Source organism: Phyllobates terribilis, unplaced genomic scaffold (assembly GCF_046119375.1).
Source record: "Phyllobates terribilis strain yellow unplaced genomic scaffold, ASM4611937v1 Scaffold_12__6_contigs__length_324123572, whole genome shotgun sequence".
Taxonomy (NCBI): Eukaryota; Metazoa; Chordata; class Amphibia; order Anura; family Dendrobatidae; genus Phyllobates; species Phyllobates terribilis.
This window is the reverse complement of record NW_027362772.1, coordinates 164455406-164479049: the sequence shown is the minus strand read 5'-3', so window position 1 is coordinate 164479049 and position 23644 is coordinate 164455406. Positions and strand designations below refer to the sequence as shown.

General features: G+C 48.4%; 1 protein-coding gene across 2 annotated transcripts in view; it reads left to right on the top strand.

The window, feature by feature from the left end:
- The window catches only part of TTYH1 (tweety family member 1), a 240303-nt gene that overhangs the window by 86473 nt on the left and 130186 nt on the right, over positions 1-23644 (top strand). For both annotated transcript variants that reach the window (XM_073656482.1, XM_073656483.1), the window contains exon 2: positions 3565-3737. In XM_073656482.1, coding sequence (XP_073512583.1) covers positions 3565-3737 — 173 coding nt within the window. The remainder of the gene's footprint in view (positions 1-3564; positions 3738-23644) is intronic.

The window sequence follows — 23644 nt, the reverse complement described above, 5'->3', positions numbered from 1 at the left end:
GGGTAAATGGACCTCTTTGTCCCCACAATTCAGGATACTTATTGGTACTCTCCCCTTGCGGACATCGACTACACCCCTGGCTGTCAAGATGGTGGGCCTATTGTCAGAGTACACGGGTTCTACCAGGGCCTGATAATCTTGACCCCTGAGACCTATTGCTGCCCGACACCATATTAACATTTCACTCCTAGGGGGCATTGCTATGGGGAATGGATCACTCATCCTGACACTGCCAACTTCTCCACCAGACAGTTCTACCTGTTGTCTTTGCATCAGGGCTCTGATCTCCTTCTGCAGAACTTGCTGTTGACTGGAACTGGCAGTCTCTGCGACCTGTTGCAACAAAACAATCATTTCCCCAAGACAATTCTCTATCACACTGGTGCCTATAGTTATCATAGGATGACTTTCTCAGCGATCAATATCAACAATAATCATTCCTTGTGATAGCAATTCTACTCGGCCAACCTTTATGGTCACCTCTTTATACCCCACCTGAGGCAAGGGCTGACCATTGCTGGCAAAGATGTTAATATGTTCATCTGGACTGCGGGTATTGTCTGAAACAGTCCAGTATCATTTGAAAAGGATATATGGCATCATTGTCACCTGGGAACCAGTGTCCAGCAATGTGTTCATCAGGATGCCATCAAGCACTACAGGTAGGACCGGTCGTCCTCCCATGTACTTGTTTCGCCAGCTTTGTGGGCCTGGTCGTCTTACTCCTGGAGGTTGGCCCTCTGCCCCAGGGGTTGCTCGTTTAAATTGCATAATCTTGCAAGGTGCCCCGCCTTTTGACAGCAACGACATATGGGTTGTCCGTTCTGGTCGTAGCAATCGGTGTTTCTCCCTCTGGTCGGTGGAATCCTTCTCTGCCGTCGCCATGGGACGTCATCTGGACTGGAAGCCAACTGGATTCTTTCCTTTGGAGACACTTGCATGGTCTGCACGGTTTTGGCTAGTGTAGCCACACTTTTGGTCAGCTCCTGGACCTAAAGGCATAGGTCTGCAGAGGGGTTATTATCTAGGGTCTGCGTGTCAGCCTCCACAGGTGCCGGGGAAAAGGATGCCACCTCCTGGTGGTATGTGATAGCTGGGCGCTGGAGGGGTGCAGTGCCACTTGGGGTTGATTCTCGCAGCACCCGGATGGCCCGGTCTTTAAATTGCACAAAGTCCAGATCAGGGTTTTTCAGAGCTATAATGCGCAGCTGTGTCCGGTGAGCGTTAGACAGGAGCCCCTCAATAAATTGCTCAGTTAGCAATCTGTCCTCGTCTCGCACACTGTCGGGGTCTACCTGTTTAATGGCCTGCAGCGCCTCCTGCAGGTTTAGAGCATAGTCCCGTACACTGTCCTGCACCCTTTGTTTGCACCCGTAGAACTTAATTTTCATCTCTACTGCTGTTCAGATGTCAAAGGTATCCTTTAACTGGGCCAGTATTTCCTTAACAGTGCTTTTGTCCCTGCCTGGCCAGGACTTCACCTCTCTCTGGGCTGCACCGATTAGCTGGCCTATAAGGATGCTGACTTTCTGCTCCTCAGACAGAGGGTACACTTGGAACAAGTAGCGCAGTCTCTCCTTAAAGTTGCCCAGGGTGTGCGACTCCCCTGAGTACTGGGGCAACCACGCTGCTCCTGGTATATATGGCATTGATAACGGCATTACAGTGGCGGCAGCCGCGCCCATGGCTTAATCCTCTCCCAGGTTGGGCATTTTCCTCCCCCCTAGTGAACCTCAGCCAGGTCCTGTGTGTCTGCTGACGTACCAGTATGCTGCTCTGCAGGCAAGAGGGATCGCTTACCCGACGGTTCCAGATCGGGGCCTCCTGCTTCCCCTCAGCTGACGGCAAATGACGTGATGACACAGTTCCACAAAGTCTATGGCACACAGGACCCGGTTATACCGGGCTTCGAATCCTGTTCGTGACGCCAAGTATGACGTGCCCCCTGTGTCATGGGGTACTCGGTAGCCGGGCCGGTCAATGCTGGAGGATGTCACGTTGGCAGTGACTAGGTCCTTGATCCAGGGCGGTCAATTAATGGGAAAAGTAAAAGGGGAATAAAGTTTTTATAGAGATAATATTCGTGACGCCACCTGTGGTATGCGGCTATATGGGGCCGCCGCTGCGGTGCAGATCCTCTGGAGCTGATGGTGACACAGCAGAGTTGGTTCAGCTCTCCACAGGCAGAGCTTAGCTCCAGGGCAGGATATAGTGATTCTATAGGGTAGATGTTGTTGGTGCGGTGTAGTGCAGGTGATGGTGCAGATAATGACCAGTCCACAACGTTAATGGCGGTTTCCTCTTATGTTTACTTGCAGTTATTAGGCATACCGTGGCACCGGTACTAGCTGGTAGTAGAGGTCCGGGTGGCCTGGAAGCAAGTTGGGAATCCACCTTGCCAGGTGAAGTTGTAGGCCTTCCCTCTGCGCTAATCTCTTTGGCCCTGCTGCTTGTAGCTATGCTGCGACTCTCGTCCCTGAGTAAAACGTCTTTTTCCTCACCTGTATGGCAGGCAGCTCGGGCCTTCCTTAAGTGTCGCTCCCATGTGGCGGTGCTGGGCCCTATGGTGCTGCTGTGCCGCCGGGCGTCTGATGCGGCCAGGAGACCTGCAGTCTCCTGCCCTCTGGATTCTGCTGCTGGGTCTTCAGTGCCGCAAAACCTCGCACTCCGGTGTCCAGTTCTTCTGCACTTCTTTCCTCTGGGGCGAGCTTGTACACAGCTCCCATCCCCAGGTCCTTCCTCGTCACTGTCCTGTCTTCAACTGCTCTCAACTCACTCTTACTAACTCCACCTGCAGGTTCCAGTTGCTAAGGGGAGGAGCTCCCCTTTCTGGTCTGGAGCCAGGAAAGTGTTGTATGTGGGTAAACCTGATTAGGGGACCCCTCCTTGCTTCCAGGCATGGCATCACCCCTTGTTAGGGAGACAATGTCACTGTGACTTTGCCGTCCTCCTCCTTCATTGACAAGTCTACTTTTAAATAAGTTAATGAAGGCTCTGGATAGGGGGAAGGTGCACTGAACCCAGTGTTGGACTAGGGTGCCAAGGGCCCACCAGTAACCAACTCCAGGGCCCCACTTTTCAGCTACATTCAAATATGACAGTCTCCTCAATCACAAATTTATATAACAATTATCTGGTAGATGATTAAATGAATAAGATGCTGCCTTTGTCTGTACATAGTGATTCAAGAATATTGTGCCAACTACTGCTCATATAAGAGGGTGGTGGCCCACCGGAGGATTCCCCTGTTCTCCTGTGGGCCAGTCCTGAAAACTGCTCGGCCCCATCAAGGGTGCACCCAGTACCTGTGATTGGATTGAATAATAATTTTTTGCTGATATACTTCCTCAAAAGCTGTGGCTCTATAACCAGACAGTATTTGCACTAGATATATACAGTTTATATTTATATATGTGAACAAATTTGACCTGCCATAAATGAGAATTGATATATGGGATTTTTGAGAAACCTCTTGGTCTGATTTCCTATCAGACTATGCAAGGAATGCTGGAACATACTGTAACATCTGAATCCTAAATATATGTTTTCTCTTCTGTCCTCTAGGCTCTTCTTTTCTTAGCCGGCATTGCAGGACTTTGCCTGGCCATCAGCCTTGTCTTAATCTGTGTGTATTTAATCAGATTCTGCTGCTGCAGTCCTCAGGAAGAAGAAGACTCAAAGAGCAATCGGGTCTGCTGCATCACCTGGAGCTGCGTCGCAGCAGTCATCATATGCTGGTAAGTCGCCATCGCAATGCATTGGGTGAAATTGAATCTGTTTAAAAGTGTACAAGGTGAAACTAATAGAAAATGTCTGGTGTACTCATGTAAGATAGAAATAATCCGCTAATACTGGGACTAGGGGTGGATATACCATTGGTGCAACCTGTCTAGCCCCACAGGGGCCCAAGAGGGAGCGGGGTCCACTCCATCTCCAAAACAGGTGGAATTGTGCATTATGAGGAGCTATTGGACTGCAAAGGGCCCATATCCTGTTCTTGCACAGGGGTCCTCTTCTGTCTGTGTCCGCCCGTGACTGGGACCACCAAGGTGTTAGATTTGCTGATGGACAGAATTTGCCTTAATGTAAAGTCAAGTAAAATTTGGGAAAGTATAAATCTGCAAAAAAAATCTACTCCATCCCCCTTCTACCTCTTCAGGTTTTGAATTTATGGACCACCATTCCGAAAAGTTGCAAAGGCATGAACTGGGACTGGGACTAACTCTAGACTACCCGGCAAACCAGAACTGGAATAATTTTTTGACAGTTCTGAATGACTTTTCTTTTGCATGTATCCGGGTAAAATATCATCAATGAGTTGTAACTTGGGCACTAAAGATGTTGTAAAATTTCAAAAAGGGGGAAATAAATAAAAAAACACCTATATTCACCTCCTAGACTGACTCCACTTTTGCACCCTATGTGATGTGTTCCCCATCAATCTCTTGGTGTCAACATCCATTGGGGGGGCTGTTTTGATCACTACAGTCAGTCAACCAGTCAGCGGATGCTGATCGGCACCATACTTCTACGAGTTTCCCATTTCATACTATTCGCAGAAACTGATTGGCATTGAATTTTGTGATCATTTCTTTATGCACAGATCTCTTGAGGTCCTGCCAAAAACACCGTAAACAGGTTGAGGTCTGGACTTTGATAAGGGCCATTACAACACATTGATTCCTTTCTTTTTCAGACTCTTTGATATAGATTTACTGATGTGCTTGGGGTCATTGTCTTATTGCATGACTCAGTTGAGCCCAAGCTTTAGCTTGTATAGATGGCCTCACATTTGATCCTAAAATACTTTATTACATAGTTTCATTGTTTTTAAGGTTGTAGACTTAAGTCCATCAACCCCATGAAGCAGACCCTAATTGCTCCATAATAGGGGAAAAATTCCTTCCCGACTCCACATATGGCACCCAAACAGGTTCCTTGGATCAAAGCCCCATCACAGAATCTAGTGCCCATCGCCCCATCACAGAATCTAGTGCCCATAGCCTGTAGCATTATATTATTCAAGAAAGGCAAACAGGCCTTTTTGGAATTTTAGTAGAGAATCAACCATTACAACATTATGTATCAGAGTTCCATAGTCTCACTGCTCTTACAGTAAAGAAGAATCAACTTAATGACTGCAACAGCAAAGTTCCCAGGTTCTGTGGCTTCAAAAGAACCTAAAATCATCAACCTTCCACCACTGTGCTTGATATGAGGTGATTGTGCTGATATGTTGTGTTTGATTTTTTTATGGTGAAACATTTCCACTTTGGTCGCATCTGTCCAAAGGACATTGCGCCAAAAGTCTTTTGGTTTGTACAGATGCAATTCTGAAAACTTTAGCTTTAGCATGCTGCCATGTTCTTTTTTAGTAAGAAGACACTTTCTTCTGGCTACCCTTCCAAACAAGCCATACTTGTTCAGTCTTTTCTACTTGTATTGTCATGTACTTGAATATTCAACTTGCTTACAGAGGGCCTTTGGAGTCTGAGCTGTAGCTCTTTGGGTATTTTTTTTTTGAGCTTTGTACAATCTGACCTAGAGGTGTATTTATTGGGATATCCATTCCTGGGAATATTGACAACGGTCTTAAATGATTTCCAATCATAAATAATCTTTCTCCCTGTACAATGATGAACTCAAAATTGCTTGTGAAAGAGGCAGCAACAATTGCTTTTTTGAGCTCATTGCTGATGTTTTTCCTGCATTGTGTTAGCACACACCTGAACACTCCAGACCAACTAACTACCAAAACTTTTCAATGCAGTAACCGGTAGTTTATTGTCTTTACAAAATTGCATATATGTCAAGAAGCAGATAATAAACAGTACCAAAATGAGAGGACAAAAAACCATTTGAAGAGCTGAGCTTCTCACTGGTGGGAAGGTCAAAGTCATGAGTGTAGCATCGGCGTCTCTGCCCCGTACTAGGCAGAGATGACGTCGCTCTCACCTCCCCGCTCCTGGCGCGGCGTCCTCCAGTGCTTCTCTCCCCGCTGCTTCCGGCACGCGCTCCTTCCCCGGCAGTGTGCTCCCCCTCTCTTAAAGGGACCGCGCGCGCCGTCCTAAGGAGTCCCCGGCCAATTGCCGGAGGACCTCCCATATAAGTGTCCGAGCAATGTTGTTGCAAAGCCTTCACTCTGCTTCAACCCTCAGGTCCCGTTACCAGTTACCTGCCAGTCACCTGCCAGATTCCTGCTTGTTACCTGCCAGTCACCTGCCAGATTCCTGCTTGTTACCTGCCAGTCACCTGCCAGATTCCTTCTTGATACCTGCCTGATATCAGCTTACCTGCTTGCAAGCCTGCGGTCCGACGGTCTGCCTTCCGACAACTGTCAGTCTGTCTATGGACCAGTCTGCCCGCTCACCTGGGAGCGCTCACCTACTACCTGTCTGCTAGCCTACCTGGAGGCTCCGCCGTCACGTGCTGTGACCACCTGCCTGTCCAGAGACTCTTGCCCGCTCACCTGGGAGCGTCCACCTGCTACCTGCCTGCTAGCCTACCTGGAGGCTCTGCCGTCACTTGCCGTGACCACGTATTGAACTGGCGATCCGGTGAAGTACTCCGATGGGGTCCAGACTGCCATAGGACCGGCCTGGTTCCGGTCCGCCCAGCTCGCCCTTCGCCTACTCCAGCTAATTTACCAGGTCTCCCGGCTCCTTACTGGCCCTATGCGGACGTCTTCGGTAAGAAGGAAGCAGAGACGTTGCCACCCCATAGGCCATATGACTGCCCGATCGACCTGGTACCTGGCACCACTCCTCCCCATGGGCGTATCTACCCGTTGTCTGCAGCCGAGACCCGGGCCATGTCTGAGTACATTGAAGAGAATCTGGCTAGGGGATTTATCTGAAAATCTACCTCCCCGGCTGGAGCCGGATTCTTCTTTGTCAAAAAGAAAGACAGCTCGCTACGTCCCTGTATTGACTACAGAGGACTCAATCTCATCACAGTAAAAAACAAATACCCCCTGCCGCTCATCTCCGAATTGTTTGACCGTCTCAAGGGCGCCAGGATCTTCTCCAAGCTGGATCTACGAGGAGCATATAACCTGGTCCGTATCCGTCAAGGAGACGAGTGGAAGACGGCATTCAATACCCGGGACGGTCACTATGAGTACCTTGTGATGCCCTTCGGTCTCTGTAATGCTCCCGCTATCTTTCAAGAACTAGTCAACGACATCTTCCGTGACCTCCTGTACTCCGGCGTAGTGGTATACCTGGACGATATCTTGGTCTTCTCTCTGGATCTCCCCACACGCCGAAGGGATGTTCGTCAGGTCCTGCTTAGGCTTCGGCAGAACCACCTCTATGCCAAATACGAGAAGTGCCTCTTCGACCAGACCTCCCTACCGTTCTTGGGCTATGTCATCTCCCAGACAGGTCTGCAAATGGATCCCGAGAAGCTCTCTTCCGTTCTAAAATGGCCTCGTTCTGAAGGTTTGAAGGCGATACAGCGATTCCTGGGCTTCACTAATTACTATCGTCTTTTCATCCCACACTTCTCGTCTCGGACTGCTCCCATATCTGCACTTACCCGTAAGGGGGCTAATCCCAGGACATGGTCGCCTGAAGCCGAGGAGGCCTTCCTTTCCTTAAAGAAAGCCTTCGCCTCTGCTCCCGTCCTGCACCGTCCAGACTGTAATAAACAATTCTACCTGGAGGTTGATGCCTCCTCCTCCGGAGCCGGAGCGGTACTCACCCAAAAATCTTCTACCGGGAGAATGGTAACCTGCGGCTTCTTCTCCAAAATCTTCTCCTCGTCTGAGCACAACTACTCCATAGGAGACCATGAATTGCTAGCCATCAAATTGGCACTGGGGGACTGGTGCTATCTGCTTGAAGGGGCTCTCTGCCCGGTAATTATCTACACGGATCACAAAAACCTGGCATATCTCCAAAATGCCCAGAGACTCAATCCTCGCCAGGCCCGGTGGGCGTTGTTTTTTGCCCGCTTCGACTTCATTCTTCATTTCTGACAAGAACGTCAAAGCTGATGCCTTGTCCCGGTCCTTCCTGTCCTCCGATCAAGAGAAGGAGCCTACGCACATCATCGACTCCTCCAAGGTGATGAATGTGGCCCCCTTGGATCTGACTCGTCTCCCACCCGGTAAGACGTTTGTAGCTGTACCAGATCGGGAGAGGGTTCTTCGCTGGGGACATTCTTCTAAACTAGCTGGCCATGCTGGCCAAAAGAAGACCTTCCAACTCATTACCCGGCATTACTGGTGGCCTACCCTGCGTAAGGACGTGGTAGACTTCATCGCGGCCTGCTCATCCTGTGCCCGTAACAAAGTTCCCAGACATCTACCAGCCGCCCATCTTCTGCCCCTTCCCGTACCTGCTGCTCCTTGGCAGCACATTGCTATGGACTTTATCACCGATCTTCCTATTTCTGCCAGTTGCACAGTCATTTGGGTTGTTGCTGACCGCTTTTCTAAGATGGCCCACTTCATTCCCCTGCCTGGTCTCCCATCTGCACCCGAGCTGGCTAAAGACTTTATCCGCCACATCTTCCGTCTCCATGGCCTGCCCCTCCACATCGTGTCGGATCGTGGGGTTCAGTTCACCTCACGCTTCTGGAGAGCCACATGTAAGCTGCTAGACATCACCCTGGACTTCTCCTCCACTTACCACCCACAGTCCAATGGTCAAGTGGAGCGGATCAATCAGATCCTGACCAGTTACCTCCGGCACTTCGTTAATGCACACCATTCGGACTGGGTGGATCTCCTACCATGGGCCGAATTCTCTTACAATAACCATGAGAGCGAATCCTCTTCCAAATCCCCGTTCTTTATAGTCGGTGGCCAACATCCCCGGATTCCACTTCCTGTCTCCGTTTCTGTGGACAACCCTGCTGCGGAGTCTCTTGTCAGCGAATTTTCTACTATTTGGGAGAGTACCAGGTCCGCTCTTCTTCTGTCCTCTGAGCGGATGAAGAGATATGCTGATAAGAGACGTCTGGATCCGCCTCAATTCCGTCCGGGAGACAAGGTTTGGCTCTCGTCCAAACATGTGCGGCTCAAAGTACCCTCCTTCAAGTTGGGCCCTCGATTCATCGGTCCCTTCGAAGTCCTTAGGCAAATTAACCCTGAGGCCTACAAATTAAAATTCCTGGCCACCCTACGGATTCCCAACTCCTTCCACATATCTCTCCTCAAACCCGTTGTCTTTAACTCTTTTTCCAATAATCCAGGTGCCCCTCCTGCTCCGGTTTCCGCTGATGACGTCTTTGAGGTAGAGAGTATTCTGGCCTCCAAGAGGGTAAGAGGAAAAACCTTTTTTCTGGTAGATTGGAAGGGGTTTGGTCCTGAGGAGAGAACTTGGGAACCCAGGGAGAACATCAATGCCCCGCTTCTCCTTGAAAAATTTCTTTCTTGCCAAAAAAAGAGGGGGCCTAAAGGGGGGGGTACTGTAGCATCGGCGTCTCTGCCCCGTACTAGGCAGAGACGCCGTTCCTCTCACCTCCCCGCTCCTGGCACGGCGTCCTCCAGCGCTTCTCTCCCCGCTGCTTCCGGCACGCGCTCCTTCCCCGGCAGTGTGCTTAGGGCGCGCGCGGGCGCGCTCCCCCTCTCTTAAAGGGACCGCGCGCGCCGTCCTAAGGAGTCCCTGGCCAATTGCCGGAGGACCTCCCATATATAAGGCACCTCCTCCAAAATGGAGGTGCCCGAGCAATGTTGTTGCAAAGCCTTCACTCTGCTTCAGCCCTCAGGTCCCGTTACCAGTTACCTGCCAGTCACCTGCCAGATTCCTGCTTGTTACCTGCCAGTCACCTGCCAGATTCCTGCTTGTTACCTGCCAGTCACCTGCCAGATTCCTGCTTGATACCTGCCTGATATCCGCTTACCTGCTTGCAAGCCTGCGGTCCGACGGTCTGCCTTCCGACACCTGTCAGTCTGTCTATGGACTAGCCTGCCCGCTCACCTGGGAGCGCTCACCTACTACCTGTCTGCTAGCCTACCTGGAGGCTCCGCCGTCACGTGCTGTGACCACCTGCCTGTCCAGAGACTCTTGCCCGCTCACCTGGGAGCGCTCACCTGCTACCTGCCTGCTAGCCTACCTGGAGGCTCCGCCGTCACGTGCTGTGACCACCTGCCTGTCCAGAGACTCTTGCCCTTTCACCTGGGAGCATCCACCTGCTACCTGCCTGCTAGCCTACCTGGAGGCTCTGCCGTCACTTGCCGTGACCACCCGCCTGTCAAGAGACTGTCCCCGTCACTTGCCGTGACCTCCTGCCCTTCTAACCAGAGACTGTCCCCGTCACTAGCCGTGACTACCTGCCCGCCTTCCCTGGGAGCCACCCGCTTCCTTACAAGGACTGCCCCCTTGTATAGTTGCTCAGAGGTTCCACCTCCCAGATCCGTTACAATGAGGTTGTCAAAAAAGCTTTCATCTGGAGATACTCATGAGATAACTGTCAGCCGAACGTTCACTTGGCAGACTCTATCTATCCCAACTCCCTACACACGAGTGCTCAACCAAACATTCAAGTATTTCCAATCGGGAGAGGGAATGCCACTCGTAGACTTTTGTATAGTGACATCTCCCCTGAAAACAAAAAGATCGAATGTTAAGACTCCAACTGCTCAATTCTTCTTTCCCCTACCATAAGCTGTTGGAAGAGAGTTGTGAGGCCCCTATATACTTTAGAGGGAACAGTTGATTATCTAACATTGGCTGGTTTGACCAACTTTCATATAATGTTTATTGAGGTTTTTAGATCCATGTCGGGTCAACTAAGATATTAGCTCAGATACATCTACGACAAGGTACCTATTACTTTCACACTGCTATATTATCCATACTTTAGTTTTTTTAGAATTGGTGGTGCATGGGATCCTAGATTGTGGTTCAAGTACAATGGGGTCAATTTTTTCAAAACCATGTCCTTCTAATGGCCAAAACTGCTTTCATGCCTCATTTCCCATGCCCAGTTGTGTATGAGCATTGAACATAAAGAAAAAGGATTTATGGCAAGCCTTTTCTATTTTCCCATATGCCAATTAGTTACCTGGATAACTTTTCTATAAGAGATGCTCTTTACTTTTGGGTTAGCTTTGATGATTCTCTAATATGTTTGCCCCTTGACTACAGCAGCTCATCGTAAGCTACCTAGTCTACCATACAACACAGAGCCATTCTCTGCAATCCCATCTAGTACTGAAGAGATTAAATGTATCAGCTCTAAAGGATAAATCCTTATTCCGAGTCATCACCTCGCAACACATATCAGACGAAGTGAAAAATTAAGTCTTCAAAGCTTGTCATCCATCCTATGGGAAATATTACTTATGTCTGACAAGTCCCACATTAAGCAGGTGTTCTCTGAATGTACCAACTGATGTACAACCCCCCGTGGTTATACTTCTACCAGAAAGGAGAAAAGAAATCAAGAACATTGAGTTTTTTCAACTTTCCTAGATATTTATGGAGTTCTACACTTTCTTTGTATCTAATGGGTACAGTGGAAAGAGTGAAACTGTTAGGAAAGACATTGGTATAAATATACAGTATGAGGTATGTGCCGCACATAAAGGGCTGACAAATGTCACTGTATGCAGTACTTTGACATACTTTATCCATAGGCCACCATGTCAAAACAATCCAGCATATGGTCCATTCCACCTAAAAACTTCAAACTATCAAAGGTTAAAACACCAAGTCCACAGCAATTTTGCAACTCGTTTCGAAGTAGTTCGAAATGTGTTGGCTGACCCCAATTGACTTGATGCTTTTAGATTTGAATAATATGGAATAAAGTTTGACCATGTGCTGAATTATCAAGTCTGTAACACTACCGACCTCACATGTATAGATCGGTGAACCAAGAGCTAACGGCGAATGTAGTGAGATGGAATCTTTCTTTTGTCTTTGTATGTTAAAAGAATGTTTTGCAATGTATGGAGTTTTGGGTAGTAATCAATGACTTGGAGCTCCAGTGCGTCTTCACATACAAACGGAATAAGTGATCCATTGCATCAGTTATGCAAATGGAGGAAAAGGTGCTCCATGGAATATTATTGGTCCATCCGAGTTCCATTTTCTTCCGAAAGTTCTAAATGCAGGACTTTTTTTTCGATCTTAAAAAATTGATGCCAAATGGACCACAAAGTAATCAATAAGGCCCTTCTGTGTCCACCTACAACAAATTACTTATACTGTCTGTTTCTAAAATGGAAAGTCACAGCAGATATGTGAACAGAGCCTTAGCTGTATGGTGGGAAGGCCCCACTAAAGAATAGGCCATCAGTATCACTTTGGTTTTGGAGTTTGGGAAGATCACCTCCAGATAATAGAACCTACTAACCCTACGGAGATATTGTCCTTGATAAATTCAAACCCAGGACTAAAGTGCTATAATGCAATAGTTCTAAGTATTGCGCCTTTGTGCTGCCTCTTGATAATCAATTAAAGGGAATCTGTCAGTAGGATCACCCCTCCTAAGCCGTCTATATGGACATGCAGGTCATCTAAAGCTGAATAAAATGACACCACAATATTTGCGATCTGATGTTTTATTCCAGAGAAATTCACATTTTCTTAATATCTGGTAAGATCTATGGGCTGGACATAGATCTCTCTGAGAATCCACCTCCAGAGCTTATTTTAAATGAAAGGGAGCATTACTAGTGTGAGACATGTAATGACTGACAGTCTGCTCTAATGATCTACCTGTCTCACACTGGTAATGCCTCCTTTCATTTAAAATAACCCCTGGAGGCATATTTTCAGGGAGATCTATGTCCGGCCCATAGATCTTAACAGATTATTTACATATTAAGAAAATGTGGATTTCTCTGGAATAAGACATCGGATCGCAGATATCAAGGTGTCATTTTATTCAGCTATTTAGGAGGGTTCATCCTACAGACAGATTCTCTTTAACAGCTTTCTGAAGACCATGATTGATATATCTGCATTTCTTATTAGTATTACATTATTCCTCCTCTGAGCAGTGATGTAGGTTCCTCCTAGAAAAGTAGACAGACAGAAGAGGTAACTTTTGGTCACTGGCTCATCTTCCTTCCTTAGAAAGTCAAGAAAGTCCAATGACAGTGACACAAGGCTTCATTTGTTCCCCTGTTTTGGGTGGCACTGGATCTTTGTGGTCCATCTCTTCCCAGCTGCAGCAACAATACACATCTTGTTCTTATTTCTTTATATTCTTTTTTTTTCCAACATCAGAAAATGGTTTCCTGTCTCATTTTCTATCTTTACATTAAATCATGGTACACTAATAGAAAACATACAAAATGCATACTTTCTTTTCCATTGCTAATAATGGTTCCATACGATCATTCACATGGATGGGATTTGCTCATGGGTGTCTATCTTTATATTCTGTGTGTGTGAATGAATATATATAACCAGTCACCCATGGCACAACCACCATATATGTGAATATATGTAGCCACACAATCATCATGTGCAGGGAAATTAATTTCATGACTTGGGCACTTAATTTTCTAGGTTGCCATGGCCATATTTATTACAAAGCACAAAACAGATTTCTGCTACCTAATCTGAGAGCAGCATGGCCTAGGGGCAGGGACCCTGATTCCTGTGATGTGTCACTTAAAGGGCTGATTGATGTAGTTTTGATAAAATCTATGTTTTTTTTCAACAGATTAGCACTAGAGGACTAATTGTCATGTTCCATGTCCATATTCATGTGCTCTGTATAACCCCGCCCCCACCACTGATTGGCTGGCTATGCACAGTGTACAGAGAAAGCTACCAATCAGAGGTGTGGGCAGGGTTAAACAGAGCTCAGCATTCAGAGAACTGCTAGATAAAACAGTAATTTAATCAAAACTGCAGCAAGCAGCCCAATAAGTGATATATCACTAGAATCAGGGTGTCTGCCCCTACATTATGCTGCTCTCAGGTGAGGTAGCTATAACTTGGTGACAGATTAATTTTAAATCCATCAACAAAATTGCCACTATTCTTTGTGACAACCTACAGTAAGCAATAACCATTTTTTGGTCAATATTTTCACACTTGTACAAATCTTCCATGAATGAGAGACGAGCCTATCCACTGTATTATTATCTCAGTAAAGTATGTGAACGGTGAAAGTAAAGACAGATGCTGCTGAATACAAAAAGAGAGCGCTTCCCACTAAATAATTAAAAGTATCCTCTCTTAAGTTGTTGGAATATTCTTTACAGCCATTTATTGGTTCTCTCTGCTTTTAGGAAAGTGTCATGACACTAAATACGTCTACCAGTACCAGGTAATAGCTCACTCATCGGACTATCCCAAAAAGACTAAGCTATGTAGCAACACTGGTTGGGATACATATTAATGGTGAAAAATCCAGATTTATTGACTCTGACGGCACACTTATAGGTCAGGTATACAAGCTGTGCCCTCTCCATCACTTTTATGGGTCTGCTGAAAGTAACATTTTGGGTGATATGGGTTCTAAGCTGGCAGTGGTCTACTCATGGTATGCTCACTTCGACAGACCAAATTTTAGGGACAGGCTAGAGGTGGTCCATGGTATGGCCAATGTGCCGTAAACACCTTGTCAGACCCTTTCTTAGAAGACCCAACTCCAATCATGGATCCTCTCACTGCTCTACATTAGACAGAGTTGTGGCAGGGCTGCACTCCGGTCATTATTCACTAATAGCTCCTTCATCTGTGACGATCCATGCCATGAAACGATCACTGATCTACTATACACAAGCCAATCAGCGGTTGTTTACTGCCGTTAATAATGATTTTTACTCTGGCATAAAAAATTTTGCAAACTTTTTGTTGTTCGTTGGGTGATTGTTGGCCAGTTTGGAAGGGTTGATACTCAGGATCGAGCATTCCTACAAATGGTCATTAGCCAATTATTGGTTGGTCTAAGTGGTTTATTATTATCTCACCGCATCAAAAGATCAGCAGACCGGCTCTACCACAAGTATATATCGCTACATTTATCAATGCTGGTTAAAAGAGAGCACCAGACGTGGTGGCGCTCAACTGTGCAGCCATACAATCTTCAAAAATTACGAGAAGAAAAATAAGTGTCTTGCATCGTTGACATATTATTTTGTGCCTTTTTATTCCAAGATCACATGTGAATACAGAGTGAAGACACACAGATTAGACTACAGCTGTTTCGCTTCTAATTACGCTTCACCAGGTCCTTCATCATCTGGCCCAGATGAAGCATGATTAGATGTGAAACAGCTGTAGCCGAATTTATGTGTCTTCACTCAGTATTCTCATATGAACTTGGAATAAAAAAGCACAAAATAATCAAAATAATGAGCCAGCGGTGAGTGACACTTATTTTTCTTCTCTTCTATCTGGTCACCTCACAGTTTGACCATAAAGTGCTCTATACTCTGCCTTATGTGTTGGCCTCATCTAGAATGTAGCCCAAAGCTTTTTTCTTCCATGTTATCCTGAAGTGTACAGGAAATGAGGCAAGTATGGTCTAGACAAAGGGAGGATTCTTCTTTTTCAGTCTATGGGCGACAAAATAATTATGGCTTTTAATGGTTTACTAATTAGGAAAAACTGTCAATGCTAATGTAGCACCCTGAGGATTCGGCTGCTACAGGGGTATTGCACCTCAACCCAGAGGTGTGATATTCCACTCCCGGGTAAGGATGGAGTGTGGAACTGAGCTCAGATAGACTGCATGCACTACATACATCCCATTCCAGAGGAGCAGGCCGACGGCACTCCCACTTAGAAATGTGCAGGTGCGACCGAGCCTGTTCCTGGCTGGAGTGGGAGGGGGGAGGAACATCCCATGTAGTGTAGGGGCAGATAGGGGGAGCAGTCTGGGTAGTGGTAGGAGCTCATTGGGTGCTGGTCACCTGAGCTCACACATAGAGGGATATATAAGGAGGGCACCAACTAGGATCAGGGTCAGACGCAGAGAGTAAGTCAGATGCAGAGGACAAGCCTGCAGAAAGAAACAACAGCCCTGGAGAGAGAGTGGAGTAAAGAAGGAGACCCAGAGGGGGACAAAGAAGGGACCCAAGAACCCAAATAAGAACACCGGGTGAGGAGTCAGCAGAAGGGTACCGGAACCCAAGCTGGTGGGGGTAAAGACATTCCCCAGCCAGAGACCGGAGACCGTGGGCAGAGTCTGTCACGGTCACCCACTACATTCACCCTGAAGGCACACCACATGGAGGGTCAGGGAACCTGAGGCCAAAGGTTGCCCAATAGAAGGCCCGAGGGAGCTGGATTTAGGTGAATCACTGGTGGGGACGGCTGAAGGAAGGACAGAGGGAGAGCTCAGGGCCACGCTCCGGACTTGTTTGGGGGTTGGCCGGATCCAGGACCTGGTGGACGCAGCACGGCTCGGGAGGTCACTTGGAGCTAGAGTGACCAGGAACATCTGCAGTAAGTAAAGACCCTTAACTGCACTACCCGAGTCTGTCATCATTACCGGCTGCACCGCACCACCACAACCCCCATCCTCTGCGCCTGTCCCCTCTGAGGCTATACCCCTCCCGTTGGGGGTTATCCCACCAAGCTGCGCATTCACCATCAGCCTCAGCGGACCCTGCTGCAGCGGCGGCCACAGTGACCGCATCACAACGGGTGGCGTAGTCGACACAACGAACTTTAATAACATCAGTAAGGACTGCCACATAACACTGAGCTTGACGCCCTGGGCACGGGACCGGGTCACAGCCGCTCGGAGACTACAACCCCCCATCTGATCCGGTGCCGGGTATTCCCCTCAAAAAGGAATATGTCCCAGGGGGCGCGTCAACTTTGGCGTAGTCGGCAGGATGAACTTTAATAACATCAGTAAGGACTGCCACATAACACTGAGCTTGACGCCCTGGGCACGGGACCGGGTCACAGCCGCTCGGAGACTACAACCCCCCATCTGATCCGGTGCCGGGTATTCCCCTCAAAAAGGAATATGTCCCAGGGGGCGCGTCAACTTTGGCGTAGTCGGCAGGATTACGTGCCCGCAACACCCGGGTACTGCGTGCCTGAAGAAAAGTGCAAGTTTACCTCAGAAAGAAGACTCCTGCCGGTTCCGGAGGGTCCACGCCATCGGACTCCATCACCAGTCGTTTCCCGCCGATTGTCCGCCATTTCCAGCTTGTTCCCGCCATCTGCCGAGTTTCCCGCCACTGGGAAGCGATTCCCGCCAAAACCGCAGATTTCCCGCCTTGGAAGAGCAGCGGACGCCATTATGGGCGTGCCAAAGGAGGGCAAGAGGCCACCTCCCATCGTGGGCCAGGACAGAAAATGGCGCCAAAAGTGGAAACCGCCCCCACCAACAGAGACTGTGATGCTGGAGGTGTCTGTCAGCGTGAAAGAACTACCCCTGGAGCTGACAGTCACCGAGTTGCCCCGGGACCGCCCTCGAAGTGGGAGGAGACGAAAGAAGAGAGAAAAGATGGGTGTCGCTTGGAGCAGTCTAGAACGAGCGCACCCGGAGGCAAGGTGTCCAGAGCGAGAGCACCCGGAGTCGAGAAGAGGAAGAGTAGACCCGGGAATGGAGCGGCAGCAGAGCAGCACCGGCCCGCTGGCCAGGAGCCTGCAGAAGGAAGAAGGAGGAGAGCAGAGCAGCACCGGCCCGCTGGCCAGGAGCCTGCCGGAAGAAGAGCAGAGCAGCACCGACCCGATGGTCAGGAGCCTGCTAGAGTCAACAACCCCGCTAGGCTTAGCGGAGATCCTGGCGCAGCTTCCCCGAGATCGGGAGTGCGCGCGGAGTGCCCTGGAGGGCCTCGCGGGAAGGATGGCCCGAGTGCAGAGGGAGATCCTGGCGGAGTGGGGCCGGGAGATGGCCCAGCAAGCTGGAATCCGCCCACGGAACCCGCTCCCTTGGAAGAAGACACCGACTACCTCTGCGGATGACGCGGGAGGACCCAAGGCAGGAGACGGCGCAGAAGAGGGAGCGAGACGTATGGCAGCAGGTAAGGGGGATGCCTATACCCCATACCGGAAGACCACCCACCTGCCCCAGCTCCCCGTCGCAGAGCCCGAAAGTCCCCCTGCCGTACCCGAGACCGCCATGACACCGCCACCGACTAGGCCCCGACCGGAAGCCGCCGTCGCGACCCCAGTGACGTCACGCGTCGTGACCCGGAGCGTGGCGCAGGAAGAAGAGCCTCCGGCCTGGTCACAGGGCCTAGCGTTTCCGGGCGCCGCATCCAAAGCAGAGCCATCTACCTCCGCGGAGCCTCCGGCCTGGTCGCAAGGCCAGGTAGCCCAGGGCGCCGCCGTCCTAACGGTGCCCTTCACCTTCCAGGTGCCCCAGGCCTGGCCGCAAGGCCTGGGCAACCCGGGCGCCATCACCACCGCGCCCGCGCCCGTAATACCAAGGGTGCCGCACCTGGGGGAGGACCTCTTCGGCCAGCTCACATGGCCGGACGGGCGGCCCTTCATCTGGCCCGAAGGGTACCCTGAGCTAGAGCGGCAGCAAAGACTAGGGCCCTTGTGTGAGCCCCTGATCCCGGCTCCGAAGCCCGTGACTCGGGTCTCGCCTCCACTCGAGGAAGCCCAGTTCGTGTGGGACCCCACGGGAGAAGATTTGATGGGGTTCACCGGAGAGACTCGGGCAGCTGCAGCAGAGCGTACCGAGTGTTGCCGTCAACAGCTGGCAGAGTTCAAGAGAGAGCGGGAGGAGAGGCGGGCCAGAGAGCAATGGGCCCAGACCCGCAGCGCGGAGCAAAAGAGCCGGACCAGAAGGGACCCCCGTGCAGCAGATCGTCCCCGTACCATCGGGACGGTAATAAAGTTTAATGCGCAGCATGGGTGGGGCTTCATAAAGGACCAGAACACCATGGGTGACGTCTTCGTTACTCGACGGGACGTCGAGTCCCACCTGCCAGAGGGTCACAAAGGCCGTGACCTCTACGTCGGTGACGAGGTAACGTTCACCCGGCACAAGTGTGCCAAGGGACCTTATGCCCTCCACGTGCACCGCCTGACGGAGGAGGAGTTGCGGTGTAGGGAGGAGGAGCCAGAAGACCCGGACGGGTTCAAGGCTAGAAGGTACTATGACTGAAATAGTACAAAGGGTTGTAAATAGTTACCCAATCAGGGTATAAAGGAACTGGAACTGTTGTTGCTGCTAAAATAGTCCCCGTTGGGACCAGTGAACTGTTTACCTGTGTGACCCCTTCCATACCAGGCTGAGGACTGTGAGCAGCCATCCCTTTCCCTTTACCTGGCCGGGGACTGAGAACGGCCAAAACTTCCCTGTACATAGTTGCGCTTCCTAAGGCGCCCCCTACTGGTTTTATGAGAAACTGTTTTTCAAAAGACTGTCGCACTTTACCTGGTCACGAGTTGCACGGTGACCAGAGGAGGAAGAAAGAAAGAGACGACGAGAATGTTATGATGATGTTTATATGAAAAAGTTTATATATATATAATATTTTATAAGTTTTATATGTTTATAAAAATTTGTATGTTTGGTGTTTTTGTCTTTGCAGCCCGAGGACGTGCTGTGATTTACCAGGGGGGAATGTAGCACCCTGAGGATTCGGCTGCTACAGGGGTATTGCACCTCAACCCAGAGGTGTGATATTCCACTCCCGGGTAAGGATGGAGTGTGGAACTGAGCTCAGATAGACTGCATGCACTACATACATCCCATTCCAGAGGAGCAGGCCGACGGCACTCCCACTTAGAAATGTGCAGGTGCGACCGAGCCTGTTCCTGGCTGGAGTGGGAGGGGGGAGGAACATCCCATGTAGTGTAGGGGCAGATAGGGGGAGCAGTCTGGGTAGTGGTAGGAGCTCATTGGGTGCTGGTCACCTGAGCTCACACATAGAGGGATATATAAGGAGGGCACCAACTAGGATCAGGGTCAGACGCAGAGAGTAAGTCAGATGCAGAGGACAAGCCTGCAGAAAGAAACAACAGCCCTGGAGAGAGAGTGGAGTAAAGAAGGAGACCCAGAGGGGGACAAAGAAGGGACCCAAGAACCCAAATAAGAACACCGGGTGAGGAGTCAGCAGAAGGGTACCGGAACCCAAGCTGGTGGGGGTAAAGACATTCCCCAGCCAGAGACCGGAGACCGTGGGCAGAGTCTGTCACGGTCACCCACTACATTCACCCTGAAGGCACACCACATGGAGGGTCAGGGAACCTGAGGCCAAAGGTTGCCCAATAGAAGGCCCGAGGGAGCTGGATTTAGGTGAATCACTGGTGGGGACGGCTGAAGGAAGGACAGAGGGAGAGCTCAGGGCCACGCTCCGGACTTGTTTGGGGGTTGGCCGGATCCAGGACCTGGTGGACGCAGCACGGCTCGGGAGGTCACTTGGAGCTAGAGTGACCAGGAACATCTGCAGTAAGTAAAGACCCTTAACTGCACTACCCGAGTCTGTCATCATTACCGGCTGCACCGCACCACCACAACCCCCATCCTCTGCGCCTGTCCCCTCTGAGGCTATACCCCTCCCGTTGGGGGTTATCCCACCAAGCTGCGCATTCACCATCAGCCTCAGCGGACCCTGCTGCAGCGGCGGCCACAGTGACCGCATCACAACGGGTGGCGTAGTCGACACAACGAACTTTAATAACATCAGTAAGGACTGCCACATAACACTGAGCTTGACGCCCTGGGCACGGGACCGGGTCACAGCCGCTCGGAGACTACAACCCCCCATCTGATCCGGTGCCGGGTATTCCCCTCAAAAAGGAATATGTCCCAGGGGGCGCGTCACTAACTTATATCTGCTTTCCATATTGTATCTCATACTTCTGCCTCAGATACAAATTATTGCAATCCTTAGGTAGCAAGTTATTCAATATTTATAGAATAGGGGATAACGTATTGAAAATTGAGACTAGAGATGAGCGTTGTTCTACTCGAACTGTTCGCCAATCTCAAATTCGAGCTGTTTTGGGCGGTGTTCGAGCCGGTCGGCGAACACGAACAATTTGAAAAAAATTCGGCTGTTCGAGGTTATGTTCGATAACTGTTCGTGCACCAAAATCATAACTGGATTTTTTCTCAGTAATGATGAAAATTAATGTTAATACGCAGTTTGAGTGTACAGCGGGGCGGGGGGAGGGGCAGGGGATGGATCTCTGCAGGAACAATGAAGATCTCCATTTTTTTTTCTCTTTCCCGCATTTGCAGTGGGGAGGTGCAATCTGTCAGCCTATCAGCAGCGCACACACGGAGCGAAGTGCTTTTTTTCACACAAGCAAGGGCATGTGTGATTGGCAGTGTATGTCACATGTCCTTGCCCTATAAGACCAAGCCATTTTCCCCGTCGCCACCATTTTCTCACTGCTGCAGCTGCGTGTTAGACGGCACCGCTGTTGCTGTGTGCACTATACCTTGTTAATTTCAAGCCAATTTTCGCACAAATATACAGATAGCTTGGGAGTAGGGAATAGTTGTGATTGCAGTCCTTTTAAGGACTAGGTTACAGCATTTCCTACGACTTTTATCAGGCAGGTCTGTGCTCTTAAATAGATAGATTGTGGGAGTAAAGACTAATTGTAATTGGAGTCCTTTTCAGGACTAGGTTACATCAGTTCCTATCAGTTTTTGCCAGGCAGGTCTGTGCCAGTGCTGTGCAAGTTTTTTTCACAGCATTTGGCTGAATCTAGCAAAGCTAATCCTTTTTGGCCTATTGCAGAGTGTGTTAGTCAGTGGAGTAGCCTATCTGTGTTGCAAGATATACCACCTGTGTATAGAATACCAATTTTTTTACTGCACCTAGTGAAGTAAAATCTTTTGGGCATAGCATCATTCTATTAGTCCATCTATACTGACCTCCATCAGGTTGCAAACTGAATATAATTTTTTTCTGCATCTAGCTCTGAAAAAATATTTGGGCTTCTAGCGGTGTGTGGGACTTGGTCTATTAGTCCATCTATACTGACCTCCATCAGGTTGCAAATTAAAAATAATTTTTTTCTGCATCTAGCTCTGAAACAATATTTGGGCTTCTAGCAGTGTGTGGGACGTGGTCTATTAGTCCATCTATACTGACCTCCATCAGGTTGCAAATTAAAAATATTTTTTTTCTTCATTTATCTCTGAAAAAATATTTGGGCTTCTAGCAGCGTGTGGGACTTGTTCTATTAGTCCATCTATACTGACCTCCATCAGGTTGCAAATTAAAAATAATTTTTTTCTGCATCTAGCTCTGAAAAAATATTTGGGCTTCTAGCAGTGTGTGGGACTTGGTCTATTAGTCCATCTATACTGACCTCCATCAGGTTGCAAATTAAAAATAATTTTTTTCTGCATCTAGCTCTGAAAAAATATTTGGGCTTCTAGCAGTGTGTGGGACTTGGTCTATTAGTCCATCTATACTGACCTCCATCAGGTTGCAAATTAAAAATAATTTTTTTCTTCATTTATCTCTGAAAAAATATTTGGGCTTCTAGCAGCGTGTGGGACTTGTTCTATTAGTCCATCTATACTGACCTCCATCAGGTTGCAAATTAAAAATAATTTTTTTCTGCATCTAGCTCTGAAAAAATATTTGGGCTTCTAGCAGTGTGTGGGACTTGGTCTATTAGTCCATCCATACTGACCTCCATCAGGTTGCAAATTAAAAATAATTTTTTTCTGCATCTAGCTCTGAAAAAATATTTGGGCTTCTAGCAGTGTGTGGGACTTGGTCTATTAGTCCATCTATACTGACCTCCATCAGGTTGCAAATTGAATAAAAAAAATTTCTGCATCTAGCTCTGAAAAAATATTTGGGCTTCTAGCGATGTGTGGGACTTGGTCTATTAGTCCATCTATACTGACCTCCATCAGGTTGCAAATTAAAAATAATTTTTTTCTGCATCTAGCTCTGAAAAAATATTTGGGCTTCTAGCAGTGTGTGGGACTTGGTCTATTAGTCCATCTATACTGACCTCCATCAGGTTGCAAATTAAAAATAATTTTTTTCTTCATTTAGCTCTGAAAAAATATTTGGGCTTCTAGCAGTGTGTGGGACTTGTTCTATTAGTCCTTCTATACTGACGTCCAGCAGGTTGCAAATTGAATATAATTTTTTTCTGCATCTAGCTCTGAAAAAATATTTGGGCTTCTAGCGGTGTGTGGGACTTGGTCTATTAGTCCATCTATACTGACCTCCATCAGGTTGCAAATTAAAAATAATTTTTTTCTGCATCTAGCTCTGAAAAAATATTTGGGCTTCTAGCAGTGTGTGGGACTTGGTCTATTAGTCCATCTATACTGACCTCCATCAGGTTGCAAATTAAAAATATTTTTTTTCTTCATTTATCTCTGAAAAAATATTTGGGCTTCTAGCAGCGTGTGGGACTTGTTCTATTAGTCCATCTATACTGACCTCCATCAGGTTGCAAATTAAAAATAATTTTTTTCTGCATCTAGCTCTGAAAAAATATTTGGGCTTCTAGCAGTGTGTGGGACTTGGTCTATTAGTCCATCTATACTGACCTCCATCAGGTTGCAAATTAAAAATAATTTTTTTCTGCATCTAGCTCTGAAAAAATATTTGGGCTTCTAGCAGTGTGTGGGACTTGGTCTATTAGTCCATCTATACTGACCTCCATCAGGTTGCAAATTAAAAATAATTTTTTTCTTCATTTATCTCTGAAAAAATATTTGGGCTTCTAGCAGCGTGTGGGACTTGTTCTATTAGTCCATCTATACTGACCTCCATCAGGTTGCAAATTAAAAATAATTTTTTTCTGCATCT